This window comes from Ictidomys tridecemlineatus, chromosome 7 (assembly GCF_052094955.1).
Source record: "Ictidomys tridecemlineatus isolate mIctTri1 chromosome 7, mIctTri1.hap1, whole genome shotgun sequence".
Taxonomy (NCBI): domain Eukaryota; kingdom Metazoa; phylum Chordata; class Mammalia; order Rodentia; family Sciuridae; genus Ictidomys; species Ictidomys tridecemlineatus.
This window is the reverse complement of record NC_135483.1, coordinates 35618806-35641698: the sequence shown is the minus strand read 5'-3', so window position 1 is coordinate 35641698 and position 22893 is coordinate 35618806. Positions and strand designations below refer to the sequence as shown.

General features: G+C 34.8%; 1 protein-coding gene across 1 annotated transcript in view; it reads left to right on the top strand.

Annotated features, from left to right (window-relative positions):
• Positions 1–22893, top strand: part of Spag1 (sperm associated antigen 1) — a 62070-nt gene that overhangs the window by 4874 nt on the left and 34303 nt on the right. The window contains exons 4-10 of the mRNA XM_078016864.1: positions 3236–3361; positions 7156–7220; positions 8202–8311; positions 9140–9245; positions 12491–12621; positions 14140–14246; positions 19874–20033. Coding sequence (XP_077872990.1) covers positions 3236–3361; positions 7156–7220; positions 8202–8311; positions 9140–9245; positions 12491–12621; positions 14140–14246; positions 19874–20033 — 805 coding nt within the window. The remainder of the gene's footprint in view (positions 1–3235; positions 3362–7155; positions 7221–8201; positions 8312–9139; positions 9246–12490; positions 12622–14139; positions 14247–19873; positions 20034–22893) is intronic.

Here is a 22893-nt window from a genome sequence, read left to right as displayed (position 1 = left end):
TTGAATTTTCTTTTATTAATGGCCAGTTTGCATCTTTGCTGATTTATTTTAATCAGTTTTATTGAGTATAATTTATATTCAGTTACCAACTTTTCGACAGGGGATGTAACTCGATGGTAGAGCACTTGCTAGTAGCACAAGGCCCTAGGTTCGATCCCCAGAAATGCCAAAGAGGAAAAAAAAAATTACCACCTATAGAGTGTACATTTCTCTGAGTTCTTATCAATGTATATGATACAGAAAGTTTCCATCACTCCAAAAATGTTTCCTTCTGCCCCTTTGCAATCTGCAGACCCCATACCCTGGCCTCTGAAATCACTGAATTTCTGTCAGCATATTTTGCCTTTTCTAGACTTTTAGATAAGGGTATTCACACAGTATGTTGTCTTTTTCTGTCTTCTTTCACTTAACATAATGCTTCTGAGATTCAGCTATGTTGTTGCAAGTGAATTTTGAGTAATATTGATTTTTATGGACATCCCACAGTTTGTTTATCCACTTAACCTGTGGATGAAGATACTGTCAAAATATTTTCCAAAGTAGCTGAATCATTGTGCAGTCCTGTCAACAATGTTTAAAATTTCCAGTTACATTACATCCTGGATCAACATTATTTAATATTGTCAGTTTTGTCAGTGTTAACCTTTCTATTAGGTATTTAATGGTGTCTCATTGTGATTTTAATTTGCATATCTCTAATGACTAATGATATTGTCTTTTCATTAGTTATTTTCCATCCAATCTATTTTCTTATTTGAAATATCTTTAAATTCTTTGCCCGTTAAAAAAATTGGAGCCAGATATGATAGCACACACCTGTAATCCCAGCAACATGCCTCATGCATGCTTGGCAAGCACTTCACCACTGAGTCACAGCCCCAGCCCAGCTTGTCTTTTTATTTTTAAATAGTATATTTGGAAGAGCAAATGTTTTAAATTTTGATGAGATTATTTTATAGTTTGTTCTATTTAAGGAATCTTTGTTTATACCAAGATCCCTGAATTTTTTCCTAGAAAGTTCAGAGTTTTAAACTCTTATATTTAGGTCTACAATCTGTTTCATTTGGCAGGTAGTATATATTTGAAATACATATTCAAGCACCATTTAATAAAGATTATCCTTTCCACATAGGGCTCATTGGTACCAAAAGTCAGTTGAGGGCTGGAATTGTGGCTCAATGGTACAGCACTCATCTAGTGTGAGCAAGGCCCTGGTTCAATCCTCAGCACCACATAAAAATAAAACTAAAGGTATTGTGTCCAGCTACAACTAAATAAACAGAATTTTTTTTAAAAAGTCAGTTGACCTTGTGTCGGTTTATTTCTGACTCCTTATATTTTACTATTCTAAATGTCCATCTTTATTTCAGTACTTCATTGTCTTGATTGTAGTATTTTTACAGTAAGTCTTGAAATTCCAGCTCGGTCCTCTTTCTAAGTTGTTTTGGCTAGTCTAGGTCTTTTGCTTATCAGTTTATATAAAATAACTTTCTTCTGTTTGGATTGAAATTGTATTGAATCTTCGGATCAATTGTGGAAGAACTGACAAAACCATTGAGGTTTCTGATCCATGAACGTTGCATATTTCTCCATTCCTTTTGGGTTTTTTTTGTCTTTATTTATTTATTTTGAGGTGCTGGGGATTGAGCCCAGGGCCTTAAAAATGCTAAGCACTTGTTCTGCCACTGAGCTACACCCCCAGTCCAGGTCTTTAATTTTTTACAGAAATACCTTTTAATCTTACATGCAGAATTCTTGAAATTTTTGTTAAATTTATTCTTAATTATTTTCTCTTATGTTATTGTTAATTTTAATATTTTATTTCACTTCTTTTGCTCCATCAATATCACCCCAGTTATGAGATTTTATTCTTTTTTTATTGTAGTACAGGGCATATAACATGAAATTGACCATCTTGGCTTTTTTTTTTTTTTTTTTTTTGATTGTCATGGTCCTGAGGATTGAACCCAAGGCCTCATACATGCTAAGCAAGTACACTGCCTCTGAGCTACATCCCCAGCCAATCTTAACCATTTTTAAATGTAGCCCAGCAAATACATTGTTGTGGGTCCACTCTCCAGGATTTTTCCTCTTTTAACCTAAAACCCTGTGCCCATTAAACAGCTCCCCATTTTCCTTTGCCCCAGTGTGTCCTTTCTCCTCTTGACCACTTCTGGAGTTGTCACCTTCTCTCCTAATTTCTCCCATGCTTTTTTGGCCACTTTCCTCATTACATCTTACTCTCCTCCTCCTTCATAATTCCCTTTCTTTTTAAATTGCTTTTCTTTTTCTCCTCATATTTCTCCTCTTTGCCCCTTTCTCATTCTCCTGTTCTCCTGTATGGTTTGGACAGATAACATAGTTCATTGCTGAATCCCAGTGTTTATGAGTGTCTGACAAATATAAGAATCTTTGGCGTGTGTGTGTGTGTGTGTGTGTGTGTGTATTTATATATATTCATTTATATATATATATAAATGAATAATAAATAATAGGCTTTCACAGATAATCTCTTCAATTTTTTTCCTGGCACCTTGATAATTCAGTTTAGTAAATATTGTTAAGAATCTAATATGTGCGAGACACTGAATCACAAAGATGAAGTTAAGACTAAGATTCTGCCCTCTGGGAGCTTACAGTATGGAGAAAAAAACTGACAATAAATATATGACATGTAATCTTTATGCTAATAAGTAGAATAGGAGCACTTTTAAACCAACCAGGAAGTTCAGGGAAAGCTTGCTGGAAGGGATGATAATAGGATCTTGAAAGATAAATAAGGTACGACAGACAACAACTGTGTGATATTCTTAATAAGACTGTACAGTACACTAAAAATGGTTAAGAAGATAAATTTAATGTTATGTGTATTTACCACAATTATAAAGAAAAAGTAGAAAAGGTGTTCCATACACTTGTAATCCCAGGGGTATGGAAGGCTGAGACAGGAGGATTGCAAGTTCAAAAGCCAGCCTCAGCAACTTAGCAAGGCCTTGTCTCAAAATAAAAAATAAAAAGGAGCTGTGGATGTGACTAGTAGTTGATTCTCCCTGGATTCAATCATGGTACAGGCAAAAAAAAAAAAAAAGAAAGAAAGCTATTCCACATAGAATGGCATAATAAAATTGTCATCTAAAAATAGAAGTCCTAAAAAACTATGATGTATAGTTCTTTATAATGCTTGGTTAATTATTTCAAACTGTATATTTACCTTCTTTTTCTCCATGCTTATCAGAGTTGGGTGTCAGAAATTAAAAGAGAAGAAAGTAGAATGCACTTTCATGAAACTGAAACATTTCCAGGAATGAAAGATCATTTGCCTCCAGTTCGTGGTTCCAACAGCTGTCTTCAGGTTGGCCAGGTAGACATTTTTGTTGTGGGGCGGGGCTGTTAGGTGGAGGCAGTAGTTGCTTAAGGAGCTATCCAGTCCAAGCAGAGTTGCCAGAGAGTGATGTCCTCCAGGAGAACTGTAGTTGTTTCAGCTGGTGTGTCTGTTACCTTCAGTTTTCCGTATCTCATTACTTGAAGATGAAATCAAAGTAGCATTCTCCCTTGAGGATTTGCATCTTGCATTTACTGCCTTTCCTCTTTTCTTTTGCTGTCTTCTCTTTTACTGTGACCAGTTTTTACTAGCTTAATAAGATCCCATTCAGTGTGTGAGATTTTCAGGGAAGAATTGTATTTATCCAGTTGAGGTACAGAGGATTATCTTGTGTCATTTAATTAACTAGCAATTTAAAATAATAAGCAGGTACTTTCAAGTTTGTAGATGTCATTCCTGTTTAGTGCTTCTCTGTTTTTTCTTTTATCCCCCTTTCTCTTTGGTTTTCCTTGCTTTGTCATGTACATCTCTCCTTTTTAACCCATGGTTTCATAAAGAAGGAGCATTTGGGGGTTCTGATTGCATCTACCCAAGCTCAGGTTGAAACTGGGCCTCTTGGGATACAGCTGACCTTGTTGTTTCTGAAAGGATGGCTATCCGAGTCTTTTCATTCCAGGTTAACTCATTTTTGCTATGTCTTTGAAACCTTGATTTTATTTTAAAAACATCCATAGCTCTTTATCATTATGCTCTCTGATAATTTACCTTTCTGGATTTTACTCCATACTTACAAATTACACAGGCAATGAAAACTGACACCATCTATATCAATTAATTCATATTTATTTTCATTATTTTTTAATTTTTATATAATGTTTTATGGGAGTATTTTTATTTAAATTTGGAAACAGGACAAAAGGTTATATAACTTAGTTTCATCTGGATCTTTAGCATAAATTACTCCATTTTGTTTTGGTTTCTTAGAGCTAGTATAGGAGCTCATTCCAAGTCAATGGCTACCTATAAGTTTTTTTTTAAATTTTATTTTTAAAAATAAATTTATTTTTAATTGGTACAAATAATACATATTATACATATTAATGGGGTAATGTAATGTTTTGATGCAGGTATATATTGTGTAATATTTAAATGGGTGTAAAAATATCTCTCCTCACGTACTATTTCCTTATAGAAAACTCTTTCTTTAGCTTTTTAAAATATACAGATTATTTTTATCTATAGTCATCCTAGTATGCAGCAGCACACCAGAGCTGCTCCTAGCTGTAACTTAGTACCCATGAATCACCCTTTCCCTATCTCTTCCTCTTCTCACTTTTCCCAATCTCTGATAACCACATTCTACTCTATAACTGAGTTTAAATTGTACCTGTGATACAAAGACTTCACCAAACAACTTTTAAAGTATTATAGCTGGCATAATATTTTAAACAATCTTCTATTTTTTTCCTCACTGTTTTCCCTCCATTTTCTTCTCCCTATTCAAGCAAGCACTTAATTTTAGGCTCATTGTCTCAGAGGAGGGATGTAGCAGGATGGGAAATAGATGGGTTTCGAATGTCTCCAATATTCACAGAGATTCAAAGAGAGCCATAAAAATGGAAGGGGCCATGTTATCAGATAATGAATGTCATACGAACAACCCAATTGTGTGAACTGGACCACTTCTTGTTAATCATTTCCCCGTAAGTCCACAGAGCCTTGGCATTTCACTAACCTTGGGAAAAGGTAAAACTAAGATTGAGTGTTTTCTACTAGTCCGTAGAATGAGGGCTTGAGGTTAAAAAATTGTAGTAGAAGATGTATATTTCTTATACTTCTGAATATATGGATTGGATTTCTATTTCTCCTCTGCTGGGAGTTCTTTTCTCTGTCTTGGTATATTGGAATTTTTTCCTCATCCTTCCCATCCTAGCTTCAGCAAGAAATGTAAAAATTGCCTGATATTATTTTGCAGGGAGATGACTCCTATTAAACATTTTAAGGGATCATTTTAGATATCTCTCTCTCTCTCTCTCTCTCTCTCTCTATCTATCTATATATATATATATATATATATATATATGTATATATATGTATATATATGCATATATATATATATTTTATGTATATATGCTCTTTAAATAAATAAGGCCCTACCATGTATGCATGACATTACATGTGTCATATTGTACATCATATATAATTAATTGTTACATAAATAAGGCCCTGGCCTACATTCTTTTTTTTTCACTCATTAACATATGGCTAATATCAATAAAGAGAATTTCTACATAGTTTCTAATTGTAGCATAGAATTCCATCATATCCTGATTTATTTAAATCATACCCTTTTCTTATGATTCATACTAACTTATGCTAGTAGATCTCAACATTTAGCTGGTAAAGCCTTACCCCACCTATAAGTTTTACTTAACATATTCCAAAGACTTATGACCTCTGGGGTATTAAAAATGTGATTTTTAAATTACATAATGAAATTTGTGATTGTTTAAAAAATCTGCGTAACTCCAAATGACCATAAGTGTGAAAGTGTCATGAGACCAAAAAGTTTGAACCCCACTGATAGTATGATATGAATGAGGATGGTAATTATTGGGTGCTGTGGGAACATGTGGAAGGAGTACATGTTCTAATCTTTCAGAGCTTTGCCTCTTTGTATAATATATTAATATGATATTGTTCAATATGTGGTATTCCATGTATCTAGTTTGTGTCTTGAGACTCTTATTGATGTCCATTCTTTTTACTTATTAAATTATTTTCTTTATTGAGTTATGTTTGGAAAATGCATATTGTACATTTAATATGATGCTTATACACAGTAATGACTACCACAATTAAATCAATTTATGTTTATTTTTAAAAAATTCCTCAAGAGGGATTGATTCTTTGTCAAAGGTATGTCACAGAGCCACATGTGAATTTAAATACCCTTTCTAATCAGTGTTGAAATTAAGTTGTCCTACCTGTATTAGTTTCCTTGGGCTGCTATAATAAAATAACACAAAATGGCTTAAAACAAGAGAAATATATTCTTTCATTGTTCTGGAGGCTAGAAGTCAGTCTAAAATAAAGGTATCGGCAGGACCATGCTCCCTTTAAAACCTATGGGAGAGGATCCCTCCCTACTCTTAATTGTAGGTACAGGGAAGAGTCTCTCTTTTTCTTCTCTGATGAGGAGGCCTGTAAGATTATAATTCCAAACTGATGTGGCTAAGTTTCCTACTACATAGAGAATGTAAATTGCTATAGAAGAAAATGAAATTAGCAGGCAGAAAGAAGCAGAGATAAAGGCAGGAGAGAGAGAGAGAGAGGACACTGGAGAAAGGGCCCAGGAATCCCTTTATCTAGAAGTACCCTACCTTTTCTTAAGTTTGTTTATATATGCCAATAATTTATTCTTTTTAAATTGAATTAGTCCAAAGTGGGTATCTGTCATTGCAACCAAACAATAGAGCAAACTAGTGATTCTTGTTTCTCCAATGCCCAGATTTTGCAAGAACACATCAGTTTAGTATCTTTTTATTATAAGAAAATAATTAATGATCACATGTGAGTTTTCAAGTTGTGTGTGTGTGTATGCTTAAATGTCTATAGATTTTCCCAGAATTAACTAAGAATTTTAAATCCTTTCTTTTGTCTGCTGTATATTATTGTATTAGGATACTAAGGTTGTCATAACCTCAGGGGTACTATTTTTCTGATCCCTTCCATTTGCATATCTTAATCTAATACTTCACACTATATTTACACTAAAACCTGCTAATTTTAGATAAAATACGTCTCATAAAATATGAGTTTTTTTCTTTTAGGAAAAACATTCTAAAAATAGACCAGCTAAAAAGAAAATTCCAAGAGATTATGCAGAATGGGATAAGTATGTTCTATATTTTATCTTTGAATAATTCTTTTCCTATCAATATTGTAACTTTTAAGATAATTATTATATACCTAAATATCTCAAGGGTACCAAATTATTTTAATAGACTACTAAGAATATCTAGTTTAAGCACTTCTGATCTTATTTTTCATAGGAAAAAAAAAGACTACATCCTTTTTTTTATAAAATCAACCAAAAATAAATAATGCTGTCTTTATACTAATCCAAAAAAAAGTACAAACGTTTTAAATGGAGAGAAATTACTCACAATTTTAATTACAAGGTTCCAAACATATTTCATCTGATTAATATTTAAATCCTTACTTAATAACATATTTTCTTAAGAAGGAATGTAAATGACTTGAAAAATAAACCTATTATTCATTTTTTTAATATGCATCAAAAAGACACAGTACAAGTTGAGCATCTCTAATGTGAAAAGCTCCAAAATCTGAACTTTTTAGCACTGACATAATGACTTACATAGAAAATTCTACATTGTAATACTGAGTGTCATGCACAAAATTATTAAAAATATTGTATTAAGCGGGGTGCAGTGGCTGAGGCAGGAGGATCTCGAGTTCAAAGGCAGCTTCAGCTATTTAGCAAGGCCCTAAACAACTCAGTCAGACCCTCTCTCTAAATAAAATACAAAATAGGGCTGGGATGTGGTTCAGAAGTTAAGTGCCTCTGGGTTCAGTTCCTGGTACCAAAAAAAAAAAAAATATGTTCAGCTATGTGTATTAGGTGTATATATAAAACATAAATAAATTTTGTGTTTTTTCTTGGTCTCTATCCCAAAATAATTCCATTATGTATATGCAAATACTTCAAAATCTGAAAAAAAATTTGAGATATGAAACACTTCTGATCCAAAGAGATATTTAGCCTGTAATACAAATAAAGAATATCAATAACAATTTTATTTTCTTACTTGTATTGTTATTTTCTCAGTTTTGTTTTTTTTTCCCATTTAAGATTTGATGTGGAAAAAGAATGCTCAAAAATCGATGAAGATTACAAAGAAAAGACTGTAATTAACAACAAGTCACATTTGTCTAAAATTGAAAGAAAAGTAGACACAGCAGGTAATGGGGAAACATAAGAATAATTTAGTAGTCTTTAAATTTTTAAATTATAATAAAAACTGTTCCCCTAGAAGATATTTGAGTGCTACACAGATTTTCATTAAAAATTTGTGGATTTTCTTTATCAAGTTTATTTCTATCTTTTATATGAATAATAGTTATAATAAATAAATGTTGTAAGACTTCAAAATATAAATGTATTTTTATTACTGCAGTTTTTTTTTTTTTAGTTACAGATGGACCCAATACCTTTATTTATTTATTTTTATGTGGTGCTAAGGATCAAACACACCAGGCAAGCGCTCTATCACTGAGCCCCAACCCCAGCCCTCCCCAATTATATTTGTTCCTTTTTTTATCCTCTTTTTCCCAGAAATTTCTCACATTTTTCTTATTTGCCCCAAACAAAAGATAAGAGTTTTCATTTAAACTCCATAGATGATTTTTAATGTAACCAATTATAAAAATAGGGGCTGGGGATATAGCCCAGTAGGTAGAGTGCTTGCCTTGCATGCACAAGGCCCTGGGTTCAATCCTCAGCACCATAAAAACAAAAACAAACAAAAAAACACCCTAAATCCTCAAAAATGCTGAATTTCTAATTAAAAAAGGGAAAATATCCTGCTTAGGAAACCTTTTATTTTATTTACTGGTTTCTACTTCAGTTAGAATAAGCACTCTTGGTGGCCAGGGGTAGTTCTGTGGTAGAGCACTTACCTGGTATGTGTGAGGCTCTGGATTTGATTCCCAGCACTGCATAAAAGTATTTATGGATTTAAACTTTAAAACATTATACTTTCACATATAGCACTTAATATTTATTTCTAGGTCTAACTGAGAAGGACAGGGGTTTACTTGCTATTCGTGAAAAAGAAAAAGGAAATGAAGCTTTCAACTCGGGCGATTATGAGGAGGCTGTGATGTATTATACTAGGTTGGTTGTGGTTTAAACTTACCATTTTAAAAAATGCTAATGTTTTAATTATTAAAACAACATAAATAAGCTAATTCTATTTCAGAATTGCTCAAGGTATTGTACTTGTGCCTTATCGTAAATTTACTTTTGTTTGTCTTGTTTTTTCAATATTTCCTCAAACTTTTCTCTCACTCCATTCCCACCTTTGACAGATCATCTGGCTTTCCTATTTTACAGAGAGAGAGAGTAGAAACTACCTGAAAGGAACTTAGCAGAAGGTCTACTCAGCATAAAGGTTAAGAATTTGTGTTCTGTAGTCAGACTGCCTGGACTTAATCCTGGAATTTATGACCACAGGGGCTTTGCACATTCTGAGTCTTCGTTTAGAATGGCCTTTCCTCCTCTCCTTATCTATTACCTTCCAACTTATCCTTTAAGACTTAGCCTTTGCCTTACTTCTTTGAAAAGTCTTCTCTGAACTCCCAATCTCTGCCTACTCTATGCCACCCCCCAGTTTATAGGCCTTTATAACAATCTTACCTCTCATTTGTAGTACTTGTTAAAGGAACAATGTATGATTTGTTTTTAAACTTTTTTTTTAGTTGTAGATGGACACAGTACCTTTGTTTTATTCATTTATTTATTTTTATGTGGTGCTGATGATCGAACCCAGTGCCTCACACATGCCAGGCAGGTGTTCTACCACTGAGCTACAACCCCAGCCCCAATGTGTGATTTGATACTAACTGAACTGTCAGCTTGTACCAGCAGAGCCTCTTGTCCAATTTTTTTTTAAACACCTTTGTATCCTTATTTCCCAGCAAAGCTTCTGGTTCATAGCAGAGTTCAATAAATATGCATATGAGCTTTTGAATTTCTTATATTCCGTTAAAAGTTGTTAAAGATCCTAAATTGTTACAAACAGTACTCAGAATCATTAAAGCTACCTTCAAATTAATCTCTGTCCAATCTTCCTTCCAATTGTAATGAGAAATTTTTTTTCAATGTTGTGTCTCTAAAGAAGTTTGTCTTTGTGAAATGGGAAAAAGACAAAAAGGATATTTGATGGGTGGTTCATTCAGTGCAGCCTCCCTTGTTCAGTTCTGACACTGTTTTTCCTTTTTCTTGTTTATTTCCATCAGTGGAGATTCTCTTGTCCATATGGGGAACAACATTTTCCTTACCTTCCTTTAAGGAGTCATTTAGTGAAAAAATTAAAGTGGTGTGGTATGATGGTTAGGGAAATCAGGCTGCCACCTCTGACTTTATCGCCTGTCTTGCCTTGGTTTCCCCAGTGTGAGACAGTTACAATAGTGCCAGCTTCAGAGCAGCTTGAAGATGACAAAAGACAAGTGTCATGAAGGCAGGATAACCCCGAAGTAACAAGAGCAGACAGGTGTGAGTCTTGCCTCTACCATTTACTACCTGAGGACGTAGAACTTCACCGAGCCACTCCGTTTCGTCTGCTTTCTCATCTGCAATTTGGAAGGAGTAGCAATACCTCCTTTATGGATTGTAACGAGGGTTCAATGACCTATGTGTGTAGTGTGCTCAATGCCTGGCCAGTGGGGAATGCTCAGTGTCAGGCCTTCCTGTTGTTTACCCTTACGTGTATTTTCCATGTCTGCTGTCTGTCCTACCATGTAATGCCTCTATATTCATCCTTAATGATCTTGTTAAATTGACCCTGTTTATGACGTTTCCATTTTTACATTCTATTTCTCTTCTGGATTTAGTAAATTCACTGTACTGATACCCTTATGTTTCCCATATCTGGGTATTCATTATTTCACAGCCTTCTATACCCACTTTTGAAGCAACAGCAGATAGATTTTTAAGTTTTTCCTTTTCATTTCTACTTCATTTTGCACTGATTTCCTTAATCTAGCAAAGTTTTTTTTCTTATGTTTGTATTCTTCATCCCACTGACTACTCTCCTGTTCCTTCAATTAAATTTCCTCAATTAAATTACTTTATGATCATCCTTAGAATTAAATCTATTTTAGTTACAAACTGATTTGTTTCTGTTAACATGATAATAGTTGAATAAAGACTATCAATTGTGATTGATTACTTCATTTTGTTTTGTTCTATGAAATTGTTTCCAAGAATTCAAAAAGTGCATTTGATATTTAATGTTAACTGACCTACTTTTGAAGGTGACCTATGGGTATTTAAATTCCTATGTCACCTCTAAAGTCTGAGTTTACTTTAAGATTTAATTAGATTTTTAAGCATTTGTCTAAATGTGGATTTTATATATTAAATTGTATTTTATTATATTTGATGATTTAGGCTGGGTCAGTTTGCTAAGGTTGCCATCCCAAAGTACCACAGAGAGAGTAGCTTAAACATGAGTAATTTGTTTTCTCACAGTTTTTTAATATTAATTTTTTAAATTTATATATGACAGTGGAATATATTATAATTCATATTACACATATAGAGCACAAATTTTTCCTATCTCTGGTTATATACAAAGTATATTCACACCAATTTGTGTCTTCATACATGTACTTTGGATAATGATGTCCATCACATTCCACCATCATTTCTAACCCCAAGCCCCCTCCCTTCCCCTCCCACTCCTCTGCTCTATCTAGAGTTCATCTATTCCTCCCATGCTTCCCCTCCCTACACCACTATGAATCAGCCTCCTTATATCAGAGAAAACATTTGGCATTTGGTTTTTGGGATTGCTAACTTCACTTAGCATTATCTTCTCTAACTCCATCCCTTTACCTGCAAATGCCATGATTTTATTCTCTTTTATTGCTGAGTAATATTCCATTGTATATATATGCCACATTTTTTTTATCCATTCATCTATTGAAAGGCATCTAGGTTGGCTCCACAGTTTAGCTATAAACACTGAAGAAATCTGAGATCAAAGTGTTGGTGGGGTTGATTTCTTCTGCAGCCTCTTTCCTTGGCTTGCAGGTGGCTGCCTTCTCCTGTATGTTCAGGGGTGTATGTGTGTTCTGATTTCTTCCATAAGGGCACCAATTTATTGGAATAGGGCCTACATCACTTATCTCATTCTCACTTAATTACCTTCTTGAAGTCCCTATCTCGAAGAATATTCATATTCTGAGGTACTATGGGGGTTAGGACTTCAATGTAGAAATTTTTGAGAAACAATTCAGCCCACACATGGGTTATAATTGTTTAATCTACAACTTTAGCTGAAGTGTTTTGGTTTTTTTTTATGTTCTTAGGTTTACTTTAGGCCTACTTGTTACCAACAATTGTTTCTCTTATAGGAGTATCTCAGCGCTTCCCACTGTAGCTGCCTATAACAATCGAGCTCAAGCAGAAATCAAATTGCAGAACTGGAATAGTGCTTTTCAGGATTGTGAAAAGGTCTTGCAGTTAGAACCTGGAAACATAAAGGGTAAATATTCTCTGAATGCTTTTAAATTTATAGCTGGGTCTGTTAAAGACCATTTGTAGATACTTAATATATACATTAAAAATATTTCAGATAAACTCAGATTTCCATATGTGAGTCATCACCTCTGTAGAGTTACTTTTAATTTTTACTTGAATTTAAGTCCCTGATTATTTGTTTTGAAGTATTTAATAATCCCAAAAGATTGAATAAGATTTTCCCATTAGGGGAATCTGAGTGAAGATACACAGGGACTCTCTATACTACCTTTGCAACTTTTCTGTAACTTTCAAATTTTTTCAAAATGAAAAAGTTACCAAAAAAAGATAATTGTTACAACCTGGATATTTGTTTTTTGTTTTTAAATTTTTTAATATTTATTTTTTAGTTTTCAGCAGACACAACATCTTTGTTTGTATGTGGTGCTGAGGATCGAACCCAGGCCGCACGCATGCCAGGCGAGCACACTTCCACACTACCCCTTGAGCCACATCCCCAGCCCCAACCTGGATATTTGAATCTGAATAGCAGTGGCAGTAGCTAAAGCATGCTTAAAGCACAATGCTACAATTTTGATTAAATTTATGGCACAATAATTTATCTCTTTAGGTTTTCATGGCTAATTCTAAGACTAAAATCTAACTTCTTAGATTTATATTTTTTAAAAGAGGCATATTAAAATATGTCAGATATAAATTTCTCACTTTTTAGATTACTAAGCCTGATATTTTTCAAAATATTGAATTCTTACACTAAGTTCTCTCAGTAGTTAATGGATAATTATGAGACTAGAAATGCATTCGTTGTTGCAGTAAATAATTATAAAATTATCCATTGAAACTTACCAAAAAAATCTAATGCAGACTACCAAAGGGCTCAATTTTTTTCTTTTTTTTAAAATTTATTTTTAGTTTTTTTTTTTTAAGGTGGACACAATCTCTTTATTTTTATTTTTTTAACGTGATGCTGAGAATCGAACCCAGTGCCTCATTCATACTAGGCGAGCATGCTACACTTGAGCCACATCCCCAGCCCCCAAAGGACTCAATTTCTGAAGCTAGCTGACTTAAATCATCAGATACTCTCAGTTCCCTGTGCTAAGTAATTCTAATCATTATAGAGATGTCTAAAATAGATTTTACTAGTGTGCCATATTCTGAGCATTTAATAGTATACTAAATTTCAATAAGGGAATTTTAAAATTTTTAGAAAATGATAAGAAAATATTAATGGTGTTTATAAGAAGGAAAGCATTGTTTAGCGAAAACCTTCCCAGTACTGCAGCATAGAGTGTTGCTTTTGAAAGTATGCTAAGGTATGGAGTCTTTCAGCCTGTGGAAGAGCCGGCCAGGACCTTTTTTTTTAAAAAATGCGTTCAACATGAAAATGGGTGTATGTAAGCTCTGCATAATTATGTCTTAAAGTGTCCAGTGCTACCTGTTTTTTTTTCAACTTGCCAAATAGTTATAACAACAATATGATATGTTAAAACATATAACTTTTATTTTGGTAAATTTTCAGCTCTTCTCCGCCGTGCCACTACATATAAACATCAAAACAAGCTCCAGGAAGCTATAGAAGATTTGAGAAAAGTACTGAATGTTGAGCCTGATAATGATTTGGCTAAAGTAAGTGTAGGAAGTGATTTCTCACCTAATTCTATAATATGCTATTTCTGAATTTATTTTAAAATGGTATCAGGGCCTGGGGCTGTAACTCAGTGGTAGTGGGCTTGCCTAGACATGTGAGGCACTGGCTTCAATCCTTCATACCACATAAAAGTAAATAAATAAAAAATAAAGGCATTAAAAAATGGTATCAGTTTTGCTGAATAAATTATATTGAGGATTAAGTACCAGCTTTAAAAGAGATATCCCAGACATCCCAAAAGGTTAACATCTTTTTTTTTTTTTTTTTTTTTTTTGCTACTGAGGATTTAACCCAGGGGTACTTTACCACTGAGCTACATCTCCATCCTTTCATTTATTTATTTATTTATTTTTGAGACAGAGGTTCACTAAGTTGCTGAGGGCCTTGCTAAGTTGCTGAGGATGGCCTCCAACTTTCAGTACTCCTTTCTCAGCCTCCTGAGCCACTGGGATTACAAGAGTGCATCACCATGCCCAACTTGAAAATAGGTTCTTAAGAAAAAAATTGTGTAAAGGTATAAGCCTACCTCTCAGCAGATGCAGGCAGTACTTTTCTCTGGGGTAATCTCAATTTATCATGCAGCATCTGTATTAAGGCCTAAACGGTAGAGGTAAGTGTTAGGAACTGGGAAGGGTCTGAGATTTTACTCTACTTGTAAATTAACAAGGTAGCTCAGCAAAGGATACCAGATATCCTGGATCAGACAGAAAGGTCTACTCATGGTACACCATTCGGATGAGTTGCACATTCAGGTCAGGTCCCTTTGTTCCTGAGCCCCACAAGAATGATGTGGAGTGACCCAGATGGATGCTGCACTTCAGTGGGTGTATGGGAAGATTGAGGAACTGAAAATAGGGGAAAGCTCATTTTTTTTTTATGATGGGCTGTAAACAAACTGCCTATCTTTGCTTCATAGAGAAATATTGTCTTCATTATATTGCAGAGTAAATAGACTTGCCCTGTCATTTTCAGGAAAATACTATTTTTGTTTTACAAGCCTGCTCTCTGTACAAACATCCTTAAATATAATCCAGAACAAAGGTCATTTAGTGCTTCTGTTCGCAGTATGCCCAGAAATAGGATAAAATTATGGAGAATTGCCTTTACACAATAAATTGTCCTTAAATTTCCACACACACCTATTGGATAACCTGTTGCACTCTCTCTATGTCCTTTATATAATGGTTATAGTGATTAAATGTTAATTTAACAGTATTATAAAAGAAAAATTTGAAAAAGAAAAACCACCTATGATATTACTATCCAACATGATTTCATGTTTACATATTAACTTTAAGTCTTTATCCAAATGCATTTTTATCTTAACCAAATGGAATTAACTCAAATGGACCATCTACCTTAATGTAAGACCTAAAATAAAAGTTCTAGAAGAAAACATAGGAGAAAATCTTTATGATGTTGGATCACACAAGTATTCTTCAAGTGACATGAAAAGCACAATCCATAAAAGAAAAAACTGATAAGTTGGATTTCATCAAAATTAATAATTCCTGCTCTTAGAAAGGCACTATTAGAAGAGCGAAAAGATGGCTAGGCACAATATAAGACTGTAATCCCAGTGGCTTGGGAGGCTGAGGCAGGAGAATCGAAAGTTCAAAGCCAGCTTTAGCAACTTAGTGAGTACCTAAGCAACTTAGTGAGACCTTGTCTCAAAATAAAAAAATAAAAAGGGCTGGGGATGTGATACTCAGTGGATGAATGCTCCTGGGTTCAATTCTTGTGCAAAAAAAAAAAAAAAAGAGAGAGAAAGAGGGAGAAGAATAAGAAGAAAAATATAAGCAATTTACATACTGGGAGAAAATATTTTTAAATCATATATTCGACAAAGGATTTGTATCAAAAATATGGAAAGAACTTTCAAAACTCAGTAATAAGAAAATAGGCAGCTAATTAAAAATAACCTCCTCCTCCCAATGATGGGCATCTCACCCAAGGCCTTTTGCTGGCTAGGCAAGCTCTCTACCACCCTGCTGTATCCCTGGCCCCAAGCAAAATATTTGATCTGACACCAACCAAAAGAGACACATAGATGGAAAATAAGCACACAAAAAGATGCCCAATAACATTGGTCATTACTGAAATTTATTTTTAAAACCACAAGAGATAAAAAGAGTGAGATTGGAACTGGTTTCAAGGTATGGTTTCTATATGTAATCTGATATTTTTTTCTCACAGCCTTTAAAATTCTATCCTTATTCTGTATGTTAGGCATTTTCATTATAATGTACATTGGGTCTGTTGTAATTTTGTACATGTGGGATCCTATATTTGATTTTCTATTCCATTCTTTAGGTTTGGGAAATTTTCTGATATTATTTCATTGAAAAGATTGTGCATTCCTTTGGTTTTTATCTCTGTGCCTTTATCTATCCGAATAAATCTCAAATTTGGATTTTTCATGTTATCAATAGTTCTTGAAAGTTCTATTCATAGTTTGTTAACATCTTCTCTCTGTGGTCAACTCTATTTTCAAGATTATGTATTTTATCTTCATTGCCTGAGGTTCTTCCAAGTGGTCTAGTCTGTTGGTGGTGCTTTCTTTTTTTCTTTTTTCTTTTTGGTACTGGGGATCGATTGAGCACTCAGCCACTGAGCCACATCTCCAGCCCTATTTTTGTATTTTATTTAGAGATAGGGTCTTACTGAGTTGCTAAGCGCCTCACTATTGCTGAGGCTGGCTTTGAACTCGCAATCCTCTGTCTCAGCCTCCTAAGCCACTGGGATTACAGGTGTGTGCCACTGTGCTTGGCCTGTTGGTGGTGCTTTCTACTTACGTATTTATATTTGCAGTGCTGGGGATTGCACCCAGGGCTTCATGCATGCTAGTTAAACATTCTGCTACTTAGCTACACCCCCATCGCTCTGCTAAATTTTTAATTTGATTTATTGTTTTTTTCATTTTGAGGATTTCTACTTGTTTTTTTTACATTTATTTTTTTCATAGTTGTACACAATAACTTTTATTTATTTATTTATTTATTTTCATGTGGTGCTGAGGATGGAACCAAGAGCCTTGTAAGGCGAGGGCTCTACTGTTGAGCCATAACCCCAGCTTCGTTTTTTTTGTTTTTTTTTAAATAGATTTTCCACCTCTTTATTGAAGTGATCTTTCTCTTCTTGTACTTTCTCTCTGATTTCACTTCTTATTCCATCTTTTACTTTGCAGATTAGTTTAACTATGTACATTGTAAACTCCTTTTCTGACATTTCTTCCACTGTGGTGTTAATGGATTCTTGGTTTGGGTGATTTTTTTCACTTGCTTTTTCATGTTGTTTGTGTGTCTACCCATTTAGCACTATGGATCTGAGGCATCAGAGTTTCTACCCGCTGGACTTAGAGTGTCCCTGAAGGTTTCTAGTATCTCACTGTTTAGGGGGAGACAATAATAACAACAGCCAATACAAACAATATATAGCATTTAACCAAATAGTTCCTACAGTGTTAATTATCACAATAAACAGAGATGATATGACCTGCCTACAATAAAACCAGCAAGTTTGCAAATGGGTTTATAATTTCAAATGGTGCCAGCAAGAGAACAGAAATGATATAGGATGTGTTGATTATGAGGGAGGAAGAAAGAAGAAGTAAAGAAATTAAAGGAAGAGTGAAAGAACAATAGAGATTGGCTGTTAGTGAAAGAAAAGAGGATCAAAGGAAACAGGTAGGATAAAAACTATACATAAAGTAAAAATTTTAAAAAACTAAAAATAAACGATTATGAAACAAAACCAAAATATACTAATTAAACATCCTAGTTCACAGAAAACTAATGCATGAAAAATAACTGGCTTCAAAAATGCTAGAAATGAGAGAAAAAAATATGAATACATATAAATGTTCATGTACCATTAAGGTCACAATTAAACAGAATAATAATAATAATGATAAAGATCCCCATAAAAAGTTAAAGAATTCTTTCTGTTGGATTCAAAAGATTCTCAGTAGTTTTAGGTGGAATCATCAGGAGTGTGATGCTCCACCCTCTGGATTTCTGGAGTGAGAGAGGGTAATCCCTTAGGCAGAATTCCTGGTGGCAGGGTTTAGGCTTAAGTGGGCTCTATACTCTTTGCTGAATGCTAATTGGTCTGAAGATTTTAAATCAGGGCACCTCCAGGGCCCAGTACTTGCTGGTCCACACTGAAAGACTATACCCCAGGGATCTTCCCTGGGTTTCACTCATGTGGTGGGGGAGCCAATTCTTAGTACCCTACATCACCTCTGTACCCCACATTTTCTGGACTCTGGTTCAGTCTCCAATCTCTTCTACCTCCTGCCTTTCTGAGTTCCCAGCCAGATGTCTCTCCCAGCAGATCCTACAAGCAGCAGGATTGGAGGGGGAGAGGTTGAGCTGGGTGGGTTTCCATGACTAGTTGTCCCCTGGGTAAGGCTCTCTCCACATTTGATTTTCTCTTGGTCACTTAAGCACACTCTGTCATGCAGTGTATGTTTACTGGGCTTGTATTTTGAGCCAAACTTGAGTTTGCCAGGAATTGGCCCCCTTCAGCTGCCAGCCCCTTTGCATTGGCTGCAGAATGGTTCCTTCCTTTGTCCTCTGCACAGTGCTGGGAGAAATGGTGCCCAACCACCACCAGTGCAGCATGTCTTTCAGGTTTGCTGGGCAATGTCCTTGATTTCTAAATGCTCTGTATCCAGACATGCCACGGACCTCCTAAAAATGCAGGTTACTTTAATTCCTTTATCCCTCTACTGTGCTCTTAGAGGGACCACTCTGTCTAGAGCTTCTGGCCCAGTCGTGGCCATGGCTATGTTGCTGGGGATGTCTTCCTTATTTTATTATATCCAACTTCCAGTGTCCCTGATCTGCTTTTTTGAATGGCCAGTTTTAAATTCCAGTAAAGTTCCCCGCTTTTTTTGTTGTTGTTGTTGTTCATCAACCTTGTGGAAAGGCTGCCTATGTACTTTCTTGGTTTCACTGTTATAAAGCATTTTAGAACGTCCAGCGTTATTCATTAAAAAAAAAGCACATGTACACAGTAAGAGACTAATAGCAATAATTAAGAATAAAATATGACAGTACAGCAATATGCTATATATGCAAATGTCCTCTCTCTCCCCCCCGCCTCTTTCTCCCTTTCTCTCTCTCTCTCTCTCTCTCTAGTTGAATGGAACTTTAGTTAACTGAAACAGCAGACATCAAAATGCTGGATAAGAAGGTTTTGTGATTGTTAGAAACTATGAACAGGAGATAAATAAATTGTATGTAATTTTTACTAGACAAAAAATTTAAAAAGCACATATAGCATGATTTTATTTGTGCAGAACTATACATTTTTGTGTGTCTGTATGCCTAGAAACATCTGAGGAGATTATAAAAAATGTCAGTGGTATTACTTGAGTGGCAGGATTTCAGGTGATTTTTTTTCTTCCTTTTTTATACTGTGACTCTAAGCTTTTTACAGTATATATAGTTATAATCAGATGAAGCAATGAAGTAGTTTTGAAAAAAAAACATAAAAAGCCTTGTGTTTTTATTCATTTCTTAATATTTTCTTTTTCTTATCTGAAAGAATGGTGGTTTTTATTAAAGGAAAATTTTGTCATTAATATTGTGATTTGCAGAAAACCTTATCAGAAGTCGAAAGAGATGTGAAAAATTCTGAACCTGCATCTAAGACCCAAACTAAAGGCAAAAGGATGGTTATTGAGGAAGTAGAAAACTCAGAAGATGAAGATGAAAAGGGAAGTGGAAGAAAACCTGAAGATGGCAGTGGAGATAAGAGTAAAATGTCTTCTCTATTTTGGTTATGCAGAAAACTACCTGCTTATATAATGAGCTAGCTCAGTTTTTCTGTTTGTACAGAAATTTTAAGTCTGCCAGACTTTTTCTGGCTTTACCGTGCAAATCTACAAGCAAATTTAGCTTATCTTTTTCTTGATACAGTTTAGTATAATCTTCTCTATGCTTTTTTCCTCTTAGTCTGGCACTTTTTTCCTAATGCTCAATTTAATTCCTAATTATCACCTTTTAATGTAAATGGCTGTGTCTATGATAATACTCATTTGCAAATTGACCTTAAATCTGTCTCTTAGGTGATTGTGTGTAATCCACTGGGTTGCAAACAAATGTATTGGCTTCAAGTAAGGACTTGGGTGGACTTGTTTATATACCTAAAATGAATACATTTTTGGGAAATTCTTCTGTGTCTCTCAAAAAATTTAAATATGCAAAACAAATGTTTCAAAAAATGAATATAGACTATATAAAATTTCATGGTTATAAGATAAAACAATGAAAGTTAGATCAATGTCAAGGGAAAAGATTTGTGTACACGTGCATTAATATGCCATTGTTCTTTGTTCCATAATTTTACCTTTTCTAGAATGAAATCAGAGTGTGTAATATTTTGAGATTAGCTTCTTTCACTGTACATTGTCCCTGAGATTTGCTGATGTAGTTGCATGTATCATTGGTTTATTCCTCTTTTTTTTTTTTTTTTTAGTTAAAATTCCTTAATTTTTTATTCCTGGTACCACACCACAATTTATAGGGAAGTTTATTTGATATAAGGAAAAAAAAAAAGAAAAAGACTATGATTCAACAGTTAAAAGACCTCAGGAATGTACATCTGATTGACACTGTATTAACCAGTAACTACATTGCATTAACCAGTAGCTACACTTTTTGCAAATTGTGGCTATGACATCACAAGAAGGGTTTCCTGTTTAAGCTGCAATAACTCTGACAATGGATCATCATTTCTTCTGTGGCAGGTTTTTGCAGTTATTCTAATGCTTTTGTGATGATTGTCTCAAAGTAACCTGTAGCTTTTCTGACAACTCCTCATTCTCTCTCTTACTAAGAACTATAGCCTTTTTATACTGTTTTAAAAACCTTCTTCCACATTCCACCACGGTCTCCACCAGATCCATACCCACCAACACAGGGACTACCAGAGCTGCTCTTATCAAAACTGCCTACTTCATGAGTTTATAATTTGATTTCTGTTGTTCACTGTAATTTCCAAAATTATTATAGTTCCAACCACCACAGTGGTTAGTAATACCAAAATTTTCTCCTTCATGTTACGATGACAATGAGGCATTGTAACCATATGACTTCCTTCACTACCACCATATCCACCAACTTGGTTTCCATATCCTAGTCTGCCACCACCACTTCTCTACTATACCCAGAACTGCTACCGTAATTGTCATCATTACCTCCAAATCCACCTCAACCACCATAGCCTCCTTTTCCGATAGAGTTTCCACCATGGCCAAAATTACTTTTGCCACCTCCAAAGTTTCCTTCATGATTCATAAAGTTGCCAAAGCTACCCCAAGTTGCTGCATCTATGTCTTCAACATACAAGTCACAAGACCTTGAAACATTTACCATTATCAAATAATTTGTGAGTGTGCCCATTTCTCAATATGTTCTCTTTAACTATCATCTGTAGTTTCAGACTTCAGACCACCAATAAACAGCTTCCTCAATTGTTGTGGTTCCCTTGGATCATGCTCCCCACAGTAAGCCCACAGAGGCAGTGATGGTCAGAGTTCACTTCACTTCTCTTTATTGCTGAGCAACATTCCACTATATGGGTGTACCAAATTTGTTTATCTGGTTTGTTCAAGGATATTTAGGCTGTTTCTGGTATTTGATAATTATGATTATAGCTGCTATAAACTTTCATGTGCAAGTTTTTGCATGAAGGGTAAATGTCTAAGTAGGCTTGCCAGCTCATATGGCAAGTGTATCTATAACTTTATCAGAAATTGCCAGACTCTTTTCCAGAGTAACTGTACCATTTTTTCATTGCTATATGAGAGTTTACATCACATTCTCATCAATATTTGGTAAGACCAGGTTTTGTTAATCCATTTATTAAGTATATAGTGGCTTCTCATTATGTTTTTTTTTCTTGGTACTGGGGATTGAACTCGGGGGCACTTGACCACTGAGCCACATCCCCAGCCCTATTTTATATTTTATTTAGAAACAGGGTCACACTGAGTTGCTTCAAAGCTAAGGCTGGCTTTGAACCTGAGATCCTCCTGTCCCAGCCTCCCGAGCCGCTGGGATTACAGGCATGTGCTACCATACCTGGCTCATTATGGTTTTAATTTGCACTTTTCCTAGTGGCAAAGGATGTTGAACATCTTTTCATGTGCTCATATGTCATCTCTATATCATTTTTAGCAAAAGGTCAGTTTAAATCATTTCACTAATTTTTTTAAAGTGGGTTGTTTTCTTACTGTTGGGTTTTTGTTGTTGTTGCTATTGTTGCTGCTGCTGTTGTTGTTATTTGGTACCAGGGATGGAACTTAGAGGTACTCCACCACTGAAACACATCCCCAGCCCTATTTTGTATTCTATTTAGAGACAGGGTCTCACTGAATTGCTTAGGGTCTCACAGTTGCTGAAGCTGGTTTTGAACTTGCGATTCTCTGCCTCCCAAGCTGCTGGGATTACAGGTGTGTGCCATCCCGCCCGGGCCTTCCTGTTAAGTTTTGAGAAACCTTTTTATATTTTTGATGTCTTGTTGCAATCCTTTGTTAGCTATTAGAGTTGCAAATATTTTCCCTGTCTCTAGCTTTTTAATTTTCTTTAAACATTGTTTTCACAGAGCAAAAAT